Here is an 18,186-nt window from a genome sequence, read left to right as displayed (position 1 = left end):
GCTCAGTCTAGTATATTGAAGAGACTCTGGTAATAAGATCTTGATATCAATCACTATTTATATTATACAAATTTGAATAAGATGATCATAGTCTTGTTCTTTGAGCAACTTGGCAACTGTTTTTGGAATTACCATTGCTCACCAAAGAGCTAACACCTGGGAGAAAAGCTCCTATGTAACTGAATATATTTTCAGAAATGAAATATTTATCTCTATCTTTGCTTATTTAACACCAATCCTCCTCTTTCTTGCATTAACCATTGCTCGTGCTTTCCATCTATAAATTCATAACAAGAGACATTCACATCACCTAAGGAGTTTACTTGATGCTTGATCTATGAATGTGGGTGATGAATCATATTATCAAAACATTGGTAATGCAAGGCACAATGTTTGTGTGTACTCTGTCCAACTGAGGAACAAGTTGAATGATTTAAAGGGCTGTTTGGATGGAGGGGGGAAGGAAGGGGAGGAAAGGGGAGTAGAGTAGAGTTAGCTGAAAATAGACTAATTTTGGGTCAAATTTACACTGCTCTACTCTACTCTCTCTCCTTCCCTCTCAATCCAAATGGACTACAAGTTTTAAATCTGAGTAAGGTAAACCATTAGTACTGGAATTTGCAGACGATTGTAACTATCATCCTTCCAGACCTCCAGTTTATATAGTTCCTACCTTTCTGGTGTGACATTTGTCATTGGATTTGTGAGTTTTCTTGGCTTCAATGCAAGGGTGCTTGGAAATTCCTTTCGTAGAGGTTTGTGCCAGTGAAACATCACTTCACTTGCTCTCTCAGATGCCTCTAGACACTATGGATAATGCTGATGCACTTCTGTGGGTAGAGATCTTGTAAAATTGCACAACAAATGCAAATCCAAAAACTATTCCCTGCCATCTAACCACATTTTTTGTAAACACAACATTGATATGCAAGACCAACCCTTCTAACAACAATAGCATACTTTAGGACTCACCTGCACCGACTCCGGTGATCATGTTTTTTCAATTTTCAGCTAAGCAAGGTTAAAAAAATTCATAAAAGACACATATAAGCAGATAAGCATGGTGCCACACAAAACTTCATCATAAGACATCAATTCAATGGTACCCTTTTTTTCTATTTTGGGTAAGTCAAATTTAAAAATTCCTATGCCATTTTAAACCTGTAATATGCAAACTAGTCAACTATACAAATTGTTTCCATGTGACGGTGCCATTGTAAACTTGTAGACAAAATAAATGTAGGCCTAATGAAATGCAATCCTAATTCTCTATCTAATAATAACTTTAGCATGTTATCAATGCAGGAGTCACAATCTTCTAGTAGAGGCATCACAGAACAGCACGGTAAGTTTCGAGTGAATCAATAAATTCGCCACTATAAGTAACTTTTACCACTTGCCCCTTCTCCAGCCCATAGTATCGTGCAACAGGGTCAGTTTCTAGCATCCGAGGTAGCTGGAAAACAATTAAGATTGAGTAACTTAATGTGAAACAATTTAATTTGATCAATCATTTAAAGTTATTACGTGGATAAAGAATGAAGATTCAACCCACTTTTATGAATAATACAAAAAGAAAAAAAAATCAAATTTGTAATTCCTCATGGAAAAGATAGGTTCATTATTGGCTTTTATTCAACACTCAAGCAGCATTTGGCATATTGATTGCATTAGCATAGCATAATTCTAAATTTATTAGACAAAACAAAACTCTTTTCCATACCTTAGAACCTTAAATCACAATCCCACTTTTACCTCCAAATGAAATGCCTCATAAATTAATGGATTAATTGGAACTCTGAAGTTCCTTCAATAAATGGATTAATTGAAGTATCCAAGACCACTTTCTCAAAATTTATTTTTCTCTTTTACCCTATTGGTAACCATTAATTAGGTGCAGACTTAGATAAATTAAAAATGAAGATTAAGCATGTCCTAATTGACCTGAATAAAATACCATCTAGGTGAAGATCAACACACGTGACATCAACATATGCAATCATAACGGTAATATGATTGCAATATGCACCATAAAAAATGTATATATTAATTAACTGATAAAAGAGAATCGGTCTCTCTTCTTGTCAGTCACTATCCTTGTTAAGGGTGCGTTCGAAACATATAATTACCTGTGTATCTTTCACTTTGTACTGACTTAACAGCCTTTGTTTTCCTTCAGCATTCAGTATCTCATGTTTTGGCATCAAAATGTGTTTTGTAATATTAACCAACAAGTCAGTAATCTGAAGGCAAACAAGTCATAGTGTGGTGTTAAAAACAAAACAAAACAAAAATAGAGCTGAAAGCGGAATAGATGTTAAGCCATAAGTAATAAAAATAAATAAACAAGAGATAGATTACATGTCATTATATCAGAATTCAAATTTGTATGAACAACACAGGGGAGGAATCCGTTACAACTACCAGATTTGTACTCCTACCTTTTTTCTATACTCTCAAAGGACCCATATCGATGCTAGTAGAAAGGAATTTCAAAGTATCCTTCTTTCATAGTCAAACCAATGGAATATGAAAATATAAAATATACACACTACATTTTAGTATTGGTGATGAAAAAATTATCTTAGGACCTCCATATTATGCTACATAATAATCTTGATCATGGACCCCCTCATCACTTCTATCAATCTAAATAATCTCTTTACATTTTCCCTGCTTTCTCTTTAAAACACTCGGATCAATCATCCAATCAGTCATCCCTAACACCACCAGCTATAGTTGAAAACAATTTATGTTGTCTTTGTGGTTATCATTCAGACACAATTAAACTATTAACTATATACATCTCTCTAGCAGATAAGCTATCATTGTAGCTGACAAAGTGCCAAAAGAGGTCATTCATTTTCTCTCTACAGCTTTGATTCTACAACCTATAAATCCAGTGGAGAGTTCAATGAATCTCTCTCATTTGCTTATAATTCTTTTAAATTATTCTTTAGACTAAGAGTGTATCACTTATATATATGAGGTAGTCTCTTCCTTCAAATAGATTAAACTACTTGTTAAAAAAAAACTACATATATGAGGAAGTCTTTTCCTTTAATAAAGTAAATTACTTATTTTTTTAAAAAATAAATAAATAAACTATTATCTGATATACAAACCGCTTATTCAATCATACTCATTAAGCTCTATCTTCTCAAAATGACTATTATCTGCATTTCCAATCTATGACCTAGAATGCTGCAACATTAATTTTGATATGCAACTACTGAATGACCTCAAGAGAAAGGAAATATTCATGCAGAATAACACTCAAGAGCAGGTATAACCATAGCAGTAAAGAATGAAATCCTGTCAACAATTTGCTTGTTATTTGCTAGCAAACAAGTAAGGAATGAAACCTCTTGAGCAAGAGTAGAGCATGAAATGTTAAAATTTGGAACTTACTTGGAAAACCTCAACTTTGTACGGATATTTTTCCAGTCCTTTTCGAGCAAAATGGTTAATCTTACTCTCACGAATAAGAATTAGCCCCTTCAGATGTTCTGTGCTCATGATCTGAGCATAAAGGTTACGAACTGACGCTGTTCTGATTTCCTCGGTTCCACAGAAGATAACCATCATCTACAAAGCAAATATTAAGTTATGCTACTGCAAAATGAGCCTCATCAAGGACTTTCATAGTAAACTTTATCTAATAGGCAGTACACAAAATTAGATCTTTCACAATGGGAAGCATACAATACAAAGAAACGAGGAAGAAAAAACCTTTTTATGAAAGAATTGAGATATTAATATTACTCAAAAGTTTTTAACTTACCAGAAGTGATCTAAATAATTGGCAGATTGATAATTTTTTGGTTATTTGATGATGTAATTACAGATTAACAAAAGCACCATTGGAATACAATATCTTCTGTTCTGACATTGTCACATTCACAATTAATACTTCCATTTCCATCAACCAATCAAATGGTTCCAATCTTTTAATTGTATAAATTCTAAGTGAAGTTTTGTGTTCTGGGGTATCATAGGAACAAAATCAATTACTTTTGGAATTCCGAACTAGTAGTAGTAGTAAAAGTTTCCCCTTTTTTTTCATCTCTGTTTTCCCGGTAAGCAAACAAAACTTAACCAAAAGCGTGGAAAACACACATATCACCCAAAAAAAAAAAGAGTTCCAATCTATTGATTGTATAAATTACAGTTGAAGATTTGTGTTCTGGGGTATCATAGGAACAAAATCCATTTCTTTGGAATTTCATACTACTAGTAGTAGTAATAGTAAAAGTTTCCCTTCCCCCCCCCCCCCCCTTTTTTTTTCATCTCTGTTTTCCCAGTGAACAAACAAAACTTAACCGAATGGGGGAAAAACACACACAATGACACAAATATCACCCAAAGCAAAAAGACAATGCTTTCTTTTTTTATATTCTCTGTTTTCTCGACAACCAAAGACAACCAAACAGAGCTTAAGGAAAAGAAGGCAGAAATATCATCCAAATCAAGAAAGAAAAACGTTTACTTTCTTCTCTTCCCTGTTTACTCGATAACCAAACAATGTATAAACAAAATAAGAATTCCTCGTTTCTAGACAACTAAAAAAGACTAGAAACAAAGAAAATGAGCATAAATATCAATTTTATCGTACAGAGCTTAGACAAAAAAAGAAATCTGAAAAAAAAAAAAAAGTATCTTTTTTTTTTCCTCATCCCCTGTTCTCTCCACAACCAAACAATGGTTAAACAAAAGAAACATGCATCCTTTTCTCTCTCCGTGTTCCCTCCACAACCAAACAAAAATTAACCAACAACATCTTCATTAATTTTTTTTTTTTTCTCATCTCTGTTTTTCCGGCAACCAAACAAAACTTAGCCAAGCAAAAAAAAAAAAAAAAAATGCAGCATTAGCTCCGAAAATCCAAAAACAAAACAGAAAAACGCTTCCTCTCTCTCTGTCTCTCTCTGTGTTATCTCCGAAACCAAAAAAAACTTAACCAACAACATCTTCATCAAAATTTCTACTTTTTCTCATCTCTGTTTTCCCGAAAACCAAACAAAACTTAGACAAGCAAAAATAATGCAGCATTAGCTCCCAAAATCCAAAAACAAAACAGAAAACTGCTTCCTTTCTCTCTCTCTCCCTCTCTGTATTATCTCCGCAACCAAACAAAACTTAACCAACAACATCTTCATCAATACACATACATTCATACATACATATATACAGAGCGAGAGAGAGAGAGAGAGAGAGTTTGTGAATGAATACCCGATTGTAGGGATTGGAGGAGTGAGAGACAGTAATGCGGAGGCGGAGGAGGTCAGGTTTATCGCCGAAGACGGAGCGGAACTCGGCGAGAGAGCGAGCGAGCTCCAAGTCAGGCACGACGTAGCCTCGGTCTCTCAGCATTTCCCAAACGGTGCGCCGCGACAGGTAGTACCTGTGGCTCTCCGCGCTCCCTTCATCCACGTGGCTCGTTATGCAATCTTCTCTCCCTCCTCCTCCTCCTCCTCCTCTTCCGCCGCTGCCAACGACGCCGCAATCGCCGTTGGTACCATTCTCAGCCATATTCTCTCTCTCTCTCTCTCTCTGTGTTTGTTGGAGGGAATAGAAGAAGAGAGGAGTGAGTGAAAGGTACCACTGGTTAAATTTGAGACTCGCTTGGTTTTCTTGACAGCTGGGCTTTGTGGGCCTCACCTTTCACAACTCTTTCCCTGCTTGTTTGGAATGAAGGAATATTTTCTTTGTTTTTTTCCTAGGTGAAAAAGTTTATATATATATATATATATACATATATAAAAGATGGGTTCAAATTATACCTAGTTAGAGTTACACATTTTTTAAACCATTAGATTTAAGTAGATCTAACGGTAAAAAAAAAAAAAAAAAAACTCTCATTAATGCTAATATTCTGATTAGGATCTCATTAATTATCTCTCATTTATTATATTTTATATCTATCTCTAAACAAAAAAAGTGTTATTTTTTACTCTCTCTATGTTTCTCTCTCTATCTCTTTCTCCTCTACCGTTGTTCCACATCCATGGATAGATTGCTGGTAGAAGAAGGAAAAAAAATAAATGCGGAACACTAACAAGGCTATAACTGATTATTAGTTGAAGAAAGCCAAAGAATCTTTACTTTATAAGGCCAAATGAATATGCCCTTGTTGTTGAGAACCAAAATTTTACATGATAGCTCATTCCATGAAAAGTAAGGAAAGAGTATGTCCTTGTTGTTGAGAACCAAAATTTTACATGATAGCTCAATCCATGAAAAGTAAGGAAAGACCATGAGCCTTAACAAAAGAATGTCCAATTCATGAAGTTAAGAAGGACTTTGAAGATCCAAAGTCCCAAAAAGAAGGAAAAGAAAGAAATAATAATAATAATAAAGAAAAAAGAAGAGGATCTCAGTCAGGTCAGAGGACATGCAGTAAGAAGAAGGATTTTGGTCGGGCTAGAGGATATGCAGCAAGAAGAATCAACATTAAGGCCCTAAAATCTTGATGTGTCTTTTTGAAGCCTTGAGAAGAGAACCTTGGCTGACATATGAGAAAACCAAGGTGTATGTTCAGATTTCCAGCAAAAAACCATTAAAAAATCCAACAAAATCAGGTATTATCTTTGTAACCCAAGGTCCAATCTCGTGGAATCCCGAGTGGATAGTAAGGGAGAAATTGTTTGGTTGGTAGAGGAGTGATTTCTAGTGAAAGGAGGATCCCGAAGGTTTCCCTTGGGTTATATATTTGCTTGGAATGCATGAACCAATGGAAAACTCAGTTCCCTATATGCATGACATCTCCCCACAATTTCCTCTCAATTGTCACTTTTAATTAAAGCTGTCAAATATTGCATTGAGCAGCTCACTCATTCTTTTGACATTCGAAGAATGAATCTTCAATCTGTAGCTAAAGGCAAATGCCCATTTTGAGTTATAATTGCCTAATTAAGCTAAACCTTTGCCCAACACACATTTTTTACGGTACATACTATAAAAAATAAATAAATAAATAAATATAGGAAAAAAAAGAGAGAGATGTAAAAACATTGCTACGTTTGAAATCTAAAAGCTAATTGCATAAGTTCTATCAATTACACTTTTTTCGTCAAAAAATAATAATCACACTCTATGACTCTTTGCTATAATTATTTTACCTGGTGAAAGTCTAATATGAAAATAGATATATTAAAAATAAAGATATTTGAAAAGGTTAGATTTTTTTTACAAGTATTTTTTTTATCTCAATAACAGAGATGATGAGGTATCTAATGTATCTCATATATATACCTCTCACAGTTATAAAGATTTAATTAAAAATATATATATGTAAGGACTGTGTTTGGATTAAATCCAGGATTGGATTAGCTTTTAGATTTCAAACGTAGCAATGTTTTTACATCTCTCTCTTTTTTTTCCTATATTTATTTATTTATTTATAGTATGTAGTATGTACTGTATGTCTTTTGGTATATCTTTTCCGAATTGCAACGTGTAGCAAGTGTGAATAAGAAGAAGCGAGTAGCGACTATGTGTTTGAACCAGGGATTGGATACCAAAAGTCGTTCTGATAAAACAAAATTTATTCCAAAAGAGGTAGTTTTTTCGAGAATCGTTCCATAATTTATTAAACAATATAAGGGTACTGTGGTCCACACCAGTTGATGTTTGGCGATCAACATTCGTTTTAATGCGTTTTCATTGACATAACAAATCTTAACAAGAAAACAAAATTATTCATTCTCAAAAAAAAAAAAAAAAAAAAAAAATTTTTTTTTTTTTTTTTTGAGAAATAATTACAACATGCTGCTAACCCCGCAGCTCGAACCCTTTCCCCCCAAACCCCCAAGCACTTTGTGCATGGGGAGATGCCAATATAAATGTTCTTAAATATAAATGTTCTTAATGTTTGACTATAATAATCTATGTGTTATGATTAAAGAGAGTTAATTTCCCAATTCTTTTTTTCATTGGTAAAAGTCCATATACATTAAGAATGCACATTCTTGGAATGTCATTGGAGCCAAGTTTGGTAATATTGTTTTTGTAACGTTGTTTGAGTATTGTGAAAATATGTATTAGTGAAAAAGTGCTATGAAAATACATGTGTTTTTTAAATAACGAAAACTGTTGTTTAAACAACACAACCAAACAAATCCGTAATGTCTTAGAATGTCATTGGAGCCAAAGACATTTTGTTAAAGTAGATTAAATTTAGTTTTTTAAAAATAAAAGTCACATGACTCATTAAATAAATTATATGACTAAAAATCTATGTGTAAACTTGTTTCTATGGTCATGTAATGTGTTAGAAGAATTTCCTTCCAACCTAATTTGGAGGTAAACTCTATCCAAAAAGAGGATGGGGAAAGACTGAATTTATTTATGAAATTATAATTTCAATTGATTTGATTAGTTTTGTTTTTCACTTTATTTGCACACTTTGTAACAATGCATAGTGGTTCAATTTAAGGATTACATAATTTCAAGTCGGATAGAAGAGTGTGATAACTGGCATGCTCATAATGAGGCTGAGATTTTTTGTGATGTTATGAGATTTAAAATTCTAATTTTTTATATAATTATAATTCCAGTTAACTACCACACGCTTGATACATGACCGCCAAATCGAAGGAAAGTGGAGGATGATTTTGATTGATTTACTAGTTAGTAAGAGCACTCATATCAAGGATTTTAAAATTTTTATCATTTAGCATCTAAAAAACCAACTTTATAGTATTTAACACTTCACTTTTCAATACACCTAACATCAAAACTTCTATTTTTTTTTACCACATCATTAAAATATTATTTTTTTATCATTCTTTATTCTTTTTTATTCTCACCACCCAAGCCACCACAAACCCACATAAAGCCACCACAAACCCATGGCACCACCCAAGCCACCACAAATCTACGGCACCACCCATCGGCCTCAAACCAAAACACATCCCACCAGCCTCAACCCACAACACCACCTATGGCATAACCACAACACACCAACCCACGACACACCAACCACACAGCACACCCACCACGGCACACCAACCCACTTTTCTCTCTCATCCTCTCTCTGCCTCAACTCACAGCACACCAACCACAAACCCACCACCGTTACCCAGCAACCTAAGTTAAAAAAAAAACCACCATCTGTAACCCAGCGAGACCTATCGAGCAACACCACCCACCGCCATTCCCTTCTTCTTCCATTCTTTAGATTAGTTTTCTACACCCAAAACCCACCCTAGCCACAAAAATAACCACCACCCCAACGGACCAGCCTCTTCGATCTCAACTCCAGCCAAGAAAGCCAATGCCAACTTAAGAATGCCGACCATGAACCTAGAGAGGGAGAAGAGAGGCACTGGAGAGAAAGAAAAAGAAAAAGAAAAAAAGAAAAAGAGAAGGAAGAAAGTTGAGATCGGATTGAGAGAAAAAAATGAGGGAGAGAGAGAAATTATATTTTATTGAGAAAGAGAGAGAAACCTAATAAATTTTATTTATTTTTTTATTTATTATTATTTTTTTTTTTATGTTTTGAGATTTTTGCTATAGTGAGCTGTCATCTATGGCAGCCCACTATAGCTAGGTGTTAAAAGTTTTAAGATTTAACATTTTTGATGGAGGTTGTTTTTTGTGTGTTTGATGTTATTAATAACATTTTTAGCATTTTAGCATTCTTGATGAGAATGCTCTAATAAGTGTGATAAATATGAAAAATTCTTAGGTACTCCTAGAACATAGATAAATGATGCTTCTTCCTCTTACATTCATAGTGGACCCCATCATGAATTTAATGAGTAAACTTTACTATAAATGTGAGAGAAGGGAACATCATTCTCCATGCTTCAAAAGTACTTAAGAATTACTCGATAAATACTCACTTGATACGACACCAAACTTGATCTGACTCATCAACACCCTTGTTACGAAATCCCAAAGCCTGTAGCTTTCAATTTATTGTGATATTTTTTTTTTCTTGGTCAATTATTTAATTGAAATAGAGTAATGGACAAATGTCTTATGAGTCTTAAATCTATTTATGATTGGGCTTCAATCTATTTATGATTGGTAAGCTAAGATTGGCTACCCATATTTGGGCTGTATTGGGCTCATCCGGACCCTGTCCAAATTATACTGTTAAGAATTAATGCATCATATCTAGAGGGCGTTTGGACTCTGCGTCTCACGTCTGCGTTTTCTCCAAAGCGCGTTTTCTCCTTTTTTTTTTTTTTGGCCCGCATTTGTTGACTTTGGGAGACAAATTTTACTGTCATGAACAGTGTATGCACTGTGCTGACACTGTTCACGTATTAAAAAATATTAAAAATGGGTCCCACGGTACTATTTACACATTTAAAAATTATTTTGCTACAGTGTTTTCAGTTTTCAATTTTCAGTTTTCAGTTTCAGTAACAATAAGCTCAATCCAAACAGACCCCTAATCTGACTACGGTTTCATGATTAATCTATTGACCATAATTTAACAGTATAACTTGTTTATAGCATTCACAGTAAGAAGCTAAAAAAATATAGTTTTTAGCAACTTAAAATATTATTTTATTTATTTTAACATCACACTTTATAATATACTCAATATCAAAAGTTTTATTTTAACATTCAACACATTAAAATAATATAAACAAAACAATAAAATAATATATCCAACACAAAAAATAACAATCACAACTATCAACACATTAAAATACTATTTTTTTAACACCACACATTATTTATTTATATTTTTTTTTGTTTTTGTTTTAAGTTTTAAGCTACAGTGAGCTGCTATAGATAGCAGCTCACTGTAGCTAATACTCAAATTATTATTATTTTTTTTTTTGAGAAATAATACTCAAATTATTTTGAGTATAGCTTCTTTGCTGTACAAGGCATTTTGAGAATATTTGTTGCTAAATTTCACCCTTATTGGGGATAGCTCTTAGATTAGATAAACTGCAACTAAACTTGGTAAGAATACAATTTGGCCTTCAAGTAAAGTTGTTTCTGTTTAAAAGATTGCCTAAGAGCATCTCCAGCAGATTAGGCAAATTTTTGTACTATTTGGAGAATGAACAATGACTTTTACCTTTTAATTACCCACTTTTTCAAATACACTTTCCAACAGATTCTTTATCTCATTCTCTATCTCATTTAAATATTATTTCTTCATTCATTATTTATTCTTTTTTTAATAACTACACATCTTTCAACATTTTTTTATTCAATATTTGATTATTATAATAGAAAAAAAACATTTGAAGAATGAACAGTAGCCCATCAGACTTGATGAGCTACTGTTCATGAGCCAAAAAAAATTCCGGATATAGAGAGTCCATTGGAGAATGAACAGTAGCATATTTTGTGGGTTTGCTCTCTAAAGTAGAGAGAAATTTGTGTTTAGCTCTCCTATTGGAGATGCTCTAATAAGAGCTAAGTATGAAACTGCAAATTGATTCAAGTCCTTTTGCCAGTATTGCCTATGCAATTATCACCTTCTCAGTTTTTGTCAGCTCAAGATTTCTATGCAAGGAGCAGCCTCTGCAATAGCAACCAGATGGTACCCAGGGCTGTCATCTGCTTGTTGCTATTGCTTGATCTCAAGCATTAAATGGAACGTGAAATATAAGTTAAAATATTCTTTTCATATATCTTTAAAATATACTTCAAGTTCTATTATCATTCTTTATTTTTAATATTTTTTTTTTAAGAGGGTTTATTTCTGTCCATAAACAATTAAAATTAATGTTTAATCGTTCATTTTGAGCACATTCTTTGCGTCAACAGTTGGGATGATCGTAGACTGGTATATCTTCCTTTGTTCATTAGCTACATGCACAGTGAGATAGTGTCAAACCTTGAAATTGAAGCCCAAAAGAATCTAAATAATAGAATGTCGGATATTCTAGGTGATGGTTAACTTCCAAAACTTGAGAACAACATTATACCATTAAATCTTAGTGGAACTCATACCCTCGTTTAAAAAAACTGGACCGAATTGTCCAATTCAATCGAGAATCGAACCCAAAATTGGTTTGGTAACAACTAGAAACCAAACCCAGTTTTGATTCTTTGACCATTCCAGTTTTTAAAATTATGCTCATACCATTATTTTGAGAGAGAGAGAGAGTCCTAGTCTTTCATGTACTACATTATTATGCTCATACCAGTTTTTAGCTATACGCTCATCTCTCCGTACTACTATGGTACAGCTCTCCGTACTTCTATGGTACAACTTTCCCTTTTCCCTTTTTCTTGAGCTAGTCTCACTGCCCTTTCCCCCATTGTCACCTCCTTTCACTTTCCTATTCCGGTCACAACCACAACCCTCAACCCGTTTCCAATCTTCACCAACTCTTGCTCACTCTATGGAGATAGCCGACCTCATCTCCAAGACAGAGAAATGTTCTTGCTAGGACATCAGATTAGAGCTCCCTCCAAACCAAGAAACATCCATCCCTTCTAACTTCACCCTTATAGCCAAAATCATCACCACTAAAACCATTAGTTTTAATATGGTCAAAGAAGTTACGACAAAAGAATGGAAACCTGTTTTCCCAATGGAAATCAAACGGATTAGCAAGGAAGTATTCATGTTTGTTTTCCACCACGAAGTTGATTTCCGCAACGTGTTCGTGAAAAGACCTTGGTCAATCAGAGGAGGCCATATGATACTGAAGCGGTGGAGCACGGATCTAACTTGGCAGGAAGTGGATTTCTCGACATCCACTATCTGGGTTCTGATTCATGGGTTACCCACTCTCTGGAGGTCTGAAGAAAATCGAAGGAGGATTGGATCCAAAGTGGGCACGGTATTGGAAGTAGACTTGACGGGAGACGCTGGCGGTGCGTGGAGAAAATTCCACAAAGTTAGAATTGAAATGGATGTATCCTATCCTCTCATCCCAGGTATTTTCCTTCCCCGACCTAATAAATGTGATTTGTGGATTGGCTTAAAATATGAGAAAATAGCAGACCTATGCTATCAATGTGGTATCATTGGGCACAATCAGAAAAACTGCTCATCGGAGTTTTTTCAACTCCAAAACCCGGTCGGACATTGGTTTAAGGCTGCAGGGCCTTGGCTTAGAGCAGAAAATGATGAAGTTCCTGAGGGAATTCTCATGGTTTCGACCAACAATGCCCTAGCCAGCTCGCACATTCCCAGTGAAAATTGTTACTCCGGTGACAAAAGCTTGTCCGGCGAGGGGTTTCAGCATCAGTTGCCGAGAAATCAACCCAATGGTCCCCCCCAGAAAATCGACACGTGTTCTCCCAGTAGTGATAACTACTCAGGTGGTGGCAAAGACGTTGTGGATTCGGCGGGCAAGGACATATCAAGGAATGTGGCCGAAATTCTAGGAAAGAACGTGGTGTAGTTGGCACTTGGGGATATTCCTCTACCGACCCAGCAAGTAGATAGGATTGACAATAATACCGCCCACAACCTTATCCTACTGACGCCAGTCAAAATTGGTCTTAATTCGGCCACCCATAAAGCTCTCGCAGCCCAAGTCCAGCAAAAAGGCCCATCTATCACCCAAGAGTGTCCTACATACAACAAATCCACTAAGCCTAGCCCAATTGAGGCTCCCACACCATTCAGCCCAAGTTTGAAATCCCCAAAAACAACTTCCACACCCTGTAACCAAGTCAAATGTGATCATCCGAACCTTTTTCCCCAAGGGCTTCAAAACCAAAATTCCATCCCTTCTCCCAGAAATAAACTTGCTACCTACCCTCTACCCCATATCACTACCGTCAATCCTCCCCCATCACCTCAACCACAACCCAATGTCCTAAAAAGAAAGGTGGCAAGATCGGAGTTAGATCATTTCTCCAAGAGATTGAGGAAAGCCGTTGAAGGTCCGGAACCTGTTTACTTCGACCCTGCCACGGTGTCCTTCATTCCAGAATCCAGGTTGGAATCCTTCATTTTGGAGGAAAGGAGGAAAACTGAAAATCATGGTGAGTTACATTCTGCTTTTTACCCTTCATCTTGCTCTGTTGGTACAGCTTGGGAAAATCCTTCTTCTGATATTATGGCCGAGGAGGCGGGCCTTATCATGCCCCTAACCTCTCCATGAGGATCCTTGGTTGGAACTGTCGGGGCATCTGCCACGCCTCGACAGTTCGAGCCCTTGGGGCTCAAATAAAAGGGGCAAAACCTGATGTGGTTTTCCTCTCTAAAACCAAAGCAAATGAGAGTCGTATGGAATTTGTTAAAAATTTTCTTAAGTTTGATAATAAAATTGTTGTTGAGGCTAAGGGTAGTGCAGGTGGTTTGTGTATTATGTGGAAGACTGGTTTGGTTATCAATGGGGTGGAATTTGATAAGAATATGATTGCTGTCAAAGTAACTGATAAGTGCACTGAATGGCTCCTAATCGGGTTCTATGGTCCCCCATACCAAGCAAAGAAGAGGAAAGTCTGGGGGAATCTATTTGCTCTGCTTGAATCACACCAGGGTCCGTGGGCATGTATTGGTGATTTTAACTTCATCATTAATGAGGAGGAACAAATTGGAGGCAACAAAGGTGGATCTTCAGGAGAAAACTATCTCAAAGAGTTAATGTTCGAATTTAATGCAGTGGACCTTGGGTATTCAGGGAACAAGTTTACTTAGGCCAGAGGCAAATGGGGCAAAGCAGCTATTAAAAGGAGACTTGATAGGGGAGTGGCTAGCATTTCTTGGCGCCTGGCCTTTCCGAAGCCTGTCATATTGCATCTAGGAGCGATAAAGTCTGACCACACACCTATCCTCCTTGACACAAATCCAAGCGACAGCTTCGCTTATAGACCTTTTAGATTTGAAGCGGTTTGGCTCAGGGATGAAAGGTGCAATGGTGTCATTGAAAACACTTGGAATGCTAATGTAGCTGAGTCAGATTTTACTAAGCTGTATAAAAAGCAAGGTGCCACCAGAGATGCCCTTCGCAAATGGAACAAGGAGGTTTTCGGCCACTGCCAGAATAGAATCAATATTCTGCTCAAGAAAATAAAGGAGGTTCAAGATAAGCACCCATCTCCGAAAAATGAGTTAGTTGAAAATGCCCTACAAATTGAACTCTCTGAATGGCTCCTTAGAAGTGAAGTAATTTGGCGGCAAAAATCCAGAGAGTTATGGCTCAAACTAGGTGACAAAAACTCAAAGTTCTTCCACTTGTCCACTATTATTCGTAGAAGAAGCAACAACATTGATGCCATAAAAAAAGAGGACGGGACATGGACCTATGAGTCAAATCAAATTAGAACTTTATTCTGAGATAGTTTCATTAATCTGTTCACAGAAGATGATATTTGTTTTCCAGAGCACCTTGAGCACCTAATTCTGCCGTGTATAACAGAGGAAGAAAATGAGATACTTCAAAGTATTCCCATTCCGGAGGAGATAAAAAATGCTCTTTTCCAAATGCAAGACCTTAAGGCTTCGGGGCCGAATGGTTTTCTAGCTCTATTCTACAAGCAGCTCTGGCCTACAGTGGGAAATGATGTGATTAAAGCAGTGACTTCCTTCTTCATCATGGGTTCAATGCCTAGAGAGGTAAATGCTTCCCTGATTGTGCTTATCCCAAAAATCTCAAACCCGACCTCTGTTAACCACTTCAAATCGATAAGCCTGTGTAATATGGTATATAAAGTTATCTCAAAGCTCCTGGTGGAAAAGATTAGGCCTTTGCTTGACAAAATGATCTCTCCTACCCAATCAGCCTTCATCCCAAACAGATGGATAGCTGAAAACCAAATCATTGTTCAAGAAGTTCTCCATAGCTTTAAGACTCGTAAAACCAAGCCTGGCCTCATGGCCATCAAGCTTGATCTCTAAAAGGCATATGACAGGGTTAACTGGAATTTTCTGGAAGCTGTCCTTCTCCATTTTGGCTTCAATGAAATTTTCACTAAATGGATCATTGCTTGTGTTTCATCAGTGACTTTTGAAGTGATGGTTAATGGGGGAAAATTTGAATGTTTTAAGCCGAGCAGGGGGCTGAGGCAAGGCGACCCTCTGTCGCCGTATTTGTTTATCTTGGGGCAAGAAGTCTTATCTAGACTGATTGAACATGAGCTTAAGCTTAAAAATGTTGCTGGCATCAAGACAAGTATCAGTGGCCCAACCATTTCGCATGTCATGTATGCTAATGATGTTGTTTTGTTCTCAAAGGCGTCTAGCAAGGATGCAGAAAGCTTAGTGAAATCTTTGGAGAAATATTGTAGATGGTCGGGGCAATCCCTTAATAGAAACAAGTCAGGGGTTTATTTCTCAAAGCACACCCTTAGTCATACGTGTAGGTCGATTAAGAGCATTCTTCAAGTAAAAAGCTTAAAGAAGGAAGCAATCTACCTGGGTGCACGATGTTCTTGTCTAGAGCACCTTCAAAGGATTTTGCTTTTCTCCAAGATAAGCTTGAAGCAAAACTCGCAGGTTGGAGAAGCAAATGTCTTTCTTGGGCAGGGAGGAAGACTCTCATTAACTCTGTGGCTCAAACTATCCCCATATATACCATGTCCACTTTCAATATTCCAAATAAAGTTTGCGACAAGTTGGATTCAATGACTAGAAGGTTTTGGTGGAAGCCTAATCAGCGGGAGGGCAGATTTATGGCTTGGAGAGCTTGGGAAAAACTATGCTGCCCTAGAAGTGCTGGAGGCTTAGGCTTCAAAAAATCAAAAAGTATCAACTCTGCTCTACTGGCCAAGTTGGCTTGGATGGTGGCGTCTAAAAGGGATAGTCTCTGTTTGAGAATCCTTAGAGCGAAGTACAAGGTTAAAGAGGACTGGCTCCGGGCTGAAGCAACAAAGTATGCTTCTCCAATTTGGAAAGCAATTGAGGGAGCAAGGGTAGTAGTAAAGAAAGGAGCTTGTTTCCTAATTGGGGATGGAGAATCTGTGGACATATGGCTGGACCCTTGGGTGCCTTGGGTCCATAATTTCATACCTTCACCGTGGGTTGAGTCTTCAGCCCAATTGCCAATGAAGGTAGCACATCTTATTGATCATGAGCTCCACACTTGGAAAACATCTTTGGTTCACAGCTTGTTCAATCCCAATTTTGCAGAAGCCATTCTGTCTATCCCCATCCCGTCAAGGCCTAGACCAGACAAACTCATTTGGATTCCTGACCCCAAAGGGAGTTTCTCAGTTAAATCTGCATACAAAGAGTTGATGTCAAGCTACCTAGCACAGGACACTACTGATGTGAATTGGAGCAAAATCAGGAAAATTAGAGGGCCGGAAAGGCTAAGAATGTTCTTATGGAGAATAGCTGCCAATGCCCTACCCACGAGGGAAAACCTGATGAGTCGTATGGATATTTCTGACCCAAGTTGTGTGCTCTGTAATCAGGAGATTGAATTGGTCTCTCACCTTTTCTCCAAATGCCAAGTTGCCAAAGCACTCTGGTTCTCGGCTTGTTGGGGTTACAGATCAGAGGAAGCTCATTTGGAAAGTCCTAGTGACTTGATAAAGGCAATCCTAGAACCCCTTCCCCTTGCCCTCTGTCAAGGCCTTGAGTTATGGCGTGTTTCTCTTAACATGGCAATCACTGTGGAAGAAATTTGGTTCATCCGAAATGAGGCTCTCCATCATAAAGGTCCCGTTGATCTGCAGGCAGCCAGGTTGAGAATTAATGCAAAATTCAGCGAATACTGTCGAGTTTTTTTCCCTTTTAAAGGCTCCCTCTCCTGAAAAGAATGATGCAAAATGGTCGCCGCCTCCTGTGGGCACCATCAAGTTGAATGTTGATGCAGCTCTTTCCCAATCTAATGCAGCATTAGCAGTCATAGCTAGAGACAACATTGGGGCTGTGGTAAAGGTCTGGACTAAAATCATACCATTATGTTCCCCCCTTCTTGCTGAAACTGAAGCAATTTTGTGGGCTCTGCACCTTGCTTTTGGGGAGAATTGGAGGAATATCATAGTGGAAAGCGACTCAAAGTTCAGCATTGATGCTATTTTGGATTGTGCAGGCAACCCCAGATGGTCAATCTTAGCTAAGGTTTTTGACATCAACTGTTTTGCAAATTCATTTTCTTCTTGTTTTTTCTTTTGGATTAATAGAAGCGGAAATGCTGTAGCCCATGCTACAGCAAAGTACGCTCTTGCTTGTTTAAGTTCTTTATGTTTGTTGCCAGGCAATCTTCCAGCCGATTTGGCTTCTGCTTGTTTGGAAGATGCCCTGACTTTGTCTGTTTCCTTTTGATTAATATATTGAAGTTTATCAAAAAA

At 36.9% G+C, this 18,186-nt stretch overlaps 2 protein-coding genes across 2 annotated transcripts; one reads left to right on the top strand and one right to left on the bottom strand.

Moving 5' to 3' along the window:
• Positions 1 to 1,047: 1,047 nt before the first annotated feature.
• Positions 1,048 to 5,576, bottom strand: LOC126724546 (DNA-directed RNA polymerases IV and V subunit 5B-like). Its single transcript, XM_050429041.1, has 4 exons — positions 5,233 to 5,576; positions 3,412 to 3,588; positions 2,130 to 2,243; positions 1,048 to 1,456 (listed from the first exon to the last, which is right to left on the bottom strand). The coding sequence occupies exons 1-4, from the start codon at positions 5,530 to 5,532 to the stop codon at positions 1,331 to 1,333; spliced, it is 717 nt and encodes a 238-aa protein (XP_050284998.1). The 5' UTR covers positions 5,533 to 5,576; the 3' UTR covers positions 1,048 to 1,330.
• An 8,468-nt stretch (positions 5,577 to 14,044) lies between these two features.
• On the top strand, positions 14,045 to 15,787 carry LOC126722557 (uncharacterized). The gene is made up of 3 exons (XM_050425708.1): positions 14,045 to 14,562; positions 14,791 to 15,098; positions 15,252 to 15,787. The coding sequence occupies exons 1-3, from the start codon at positions 14,045 to 14,047 to the stop codon at positions 15,785 to 15,787; spliced, it is 1,362 nt and encodes a 453-aa protein (XP_050281665.1).
• The last annotated feature ends 2,399 nt before the right edge of the window (positions 15,788 to 18,186 follow it).

This window comes from Quercus robur, chromosome 4, assembly GCF_932294415.1.
Source record: "Quercus robur chromosome 4, dhQueRobu3.1, whole genome shotgun sequence".
NCBI lineage: Eukaryota > Viridiplantae > Streptophyta > Magnoliopsida > Fagales > Fagaceae > Quercus > Quercus robur.
This window is presented reverse-complemented; position numbering and strand designations above follow the sequence as displayed.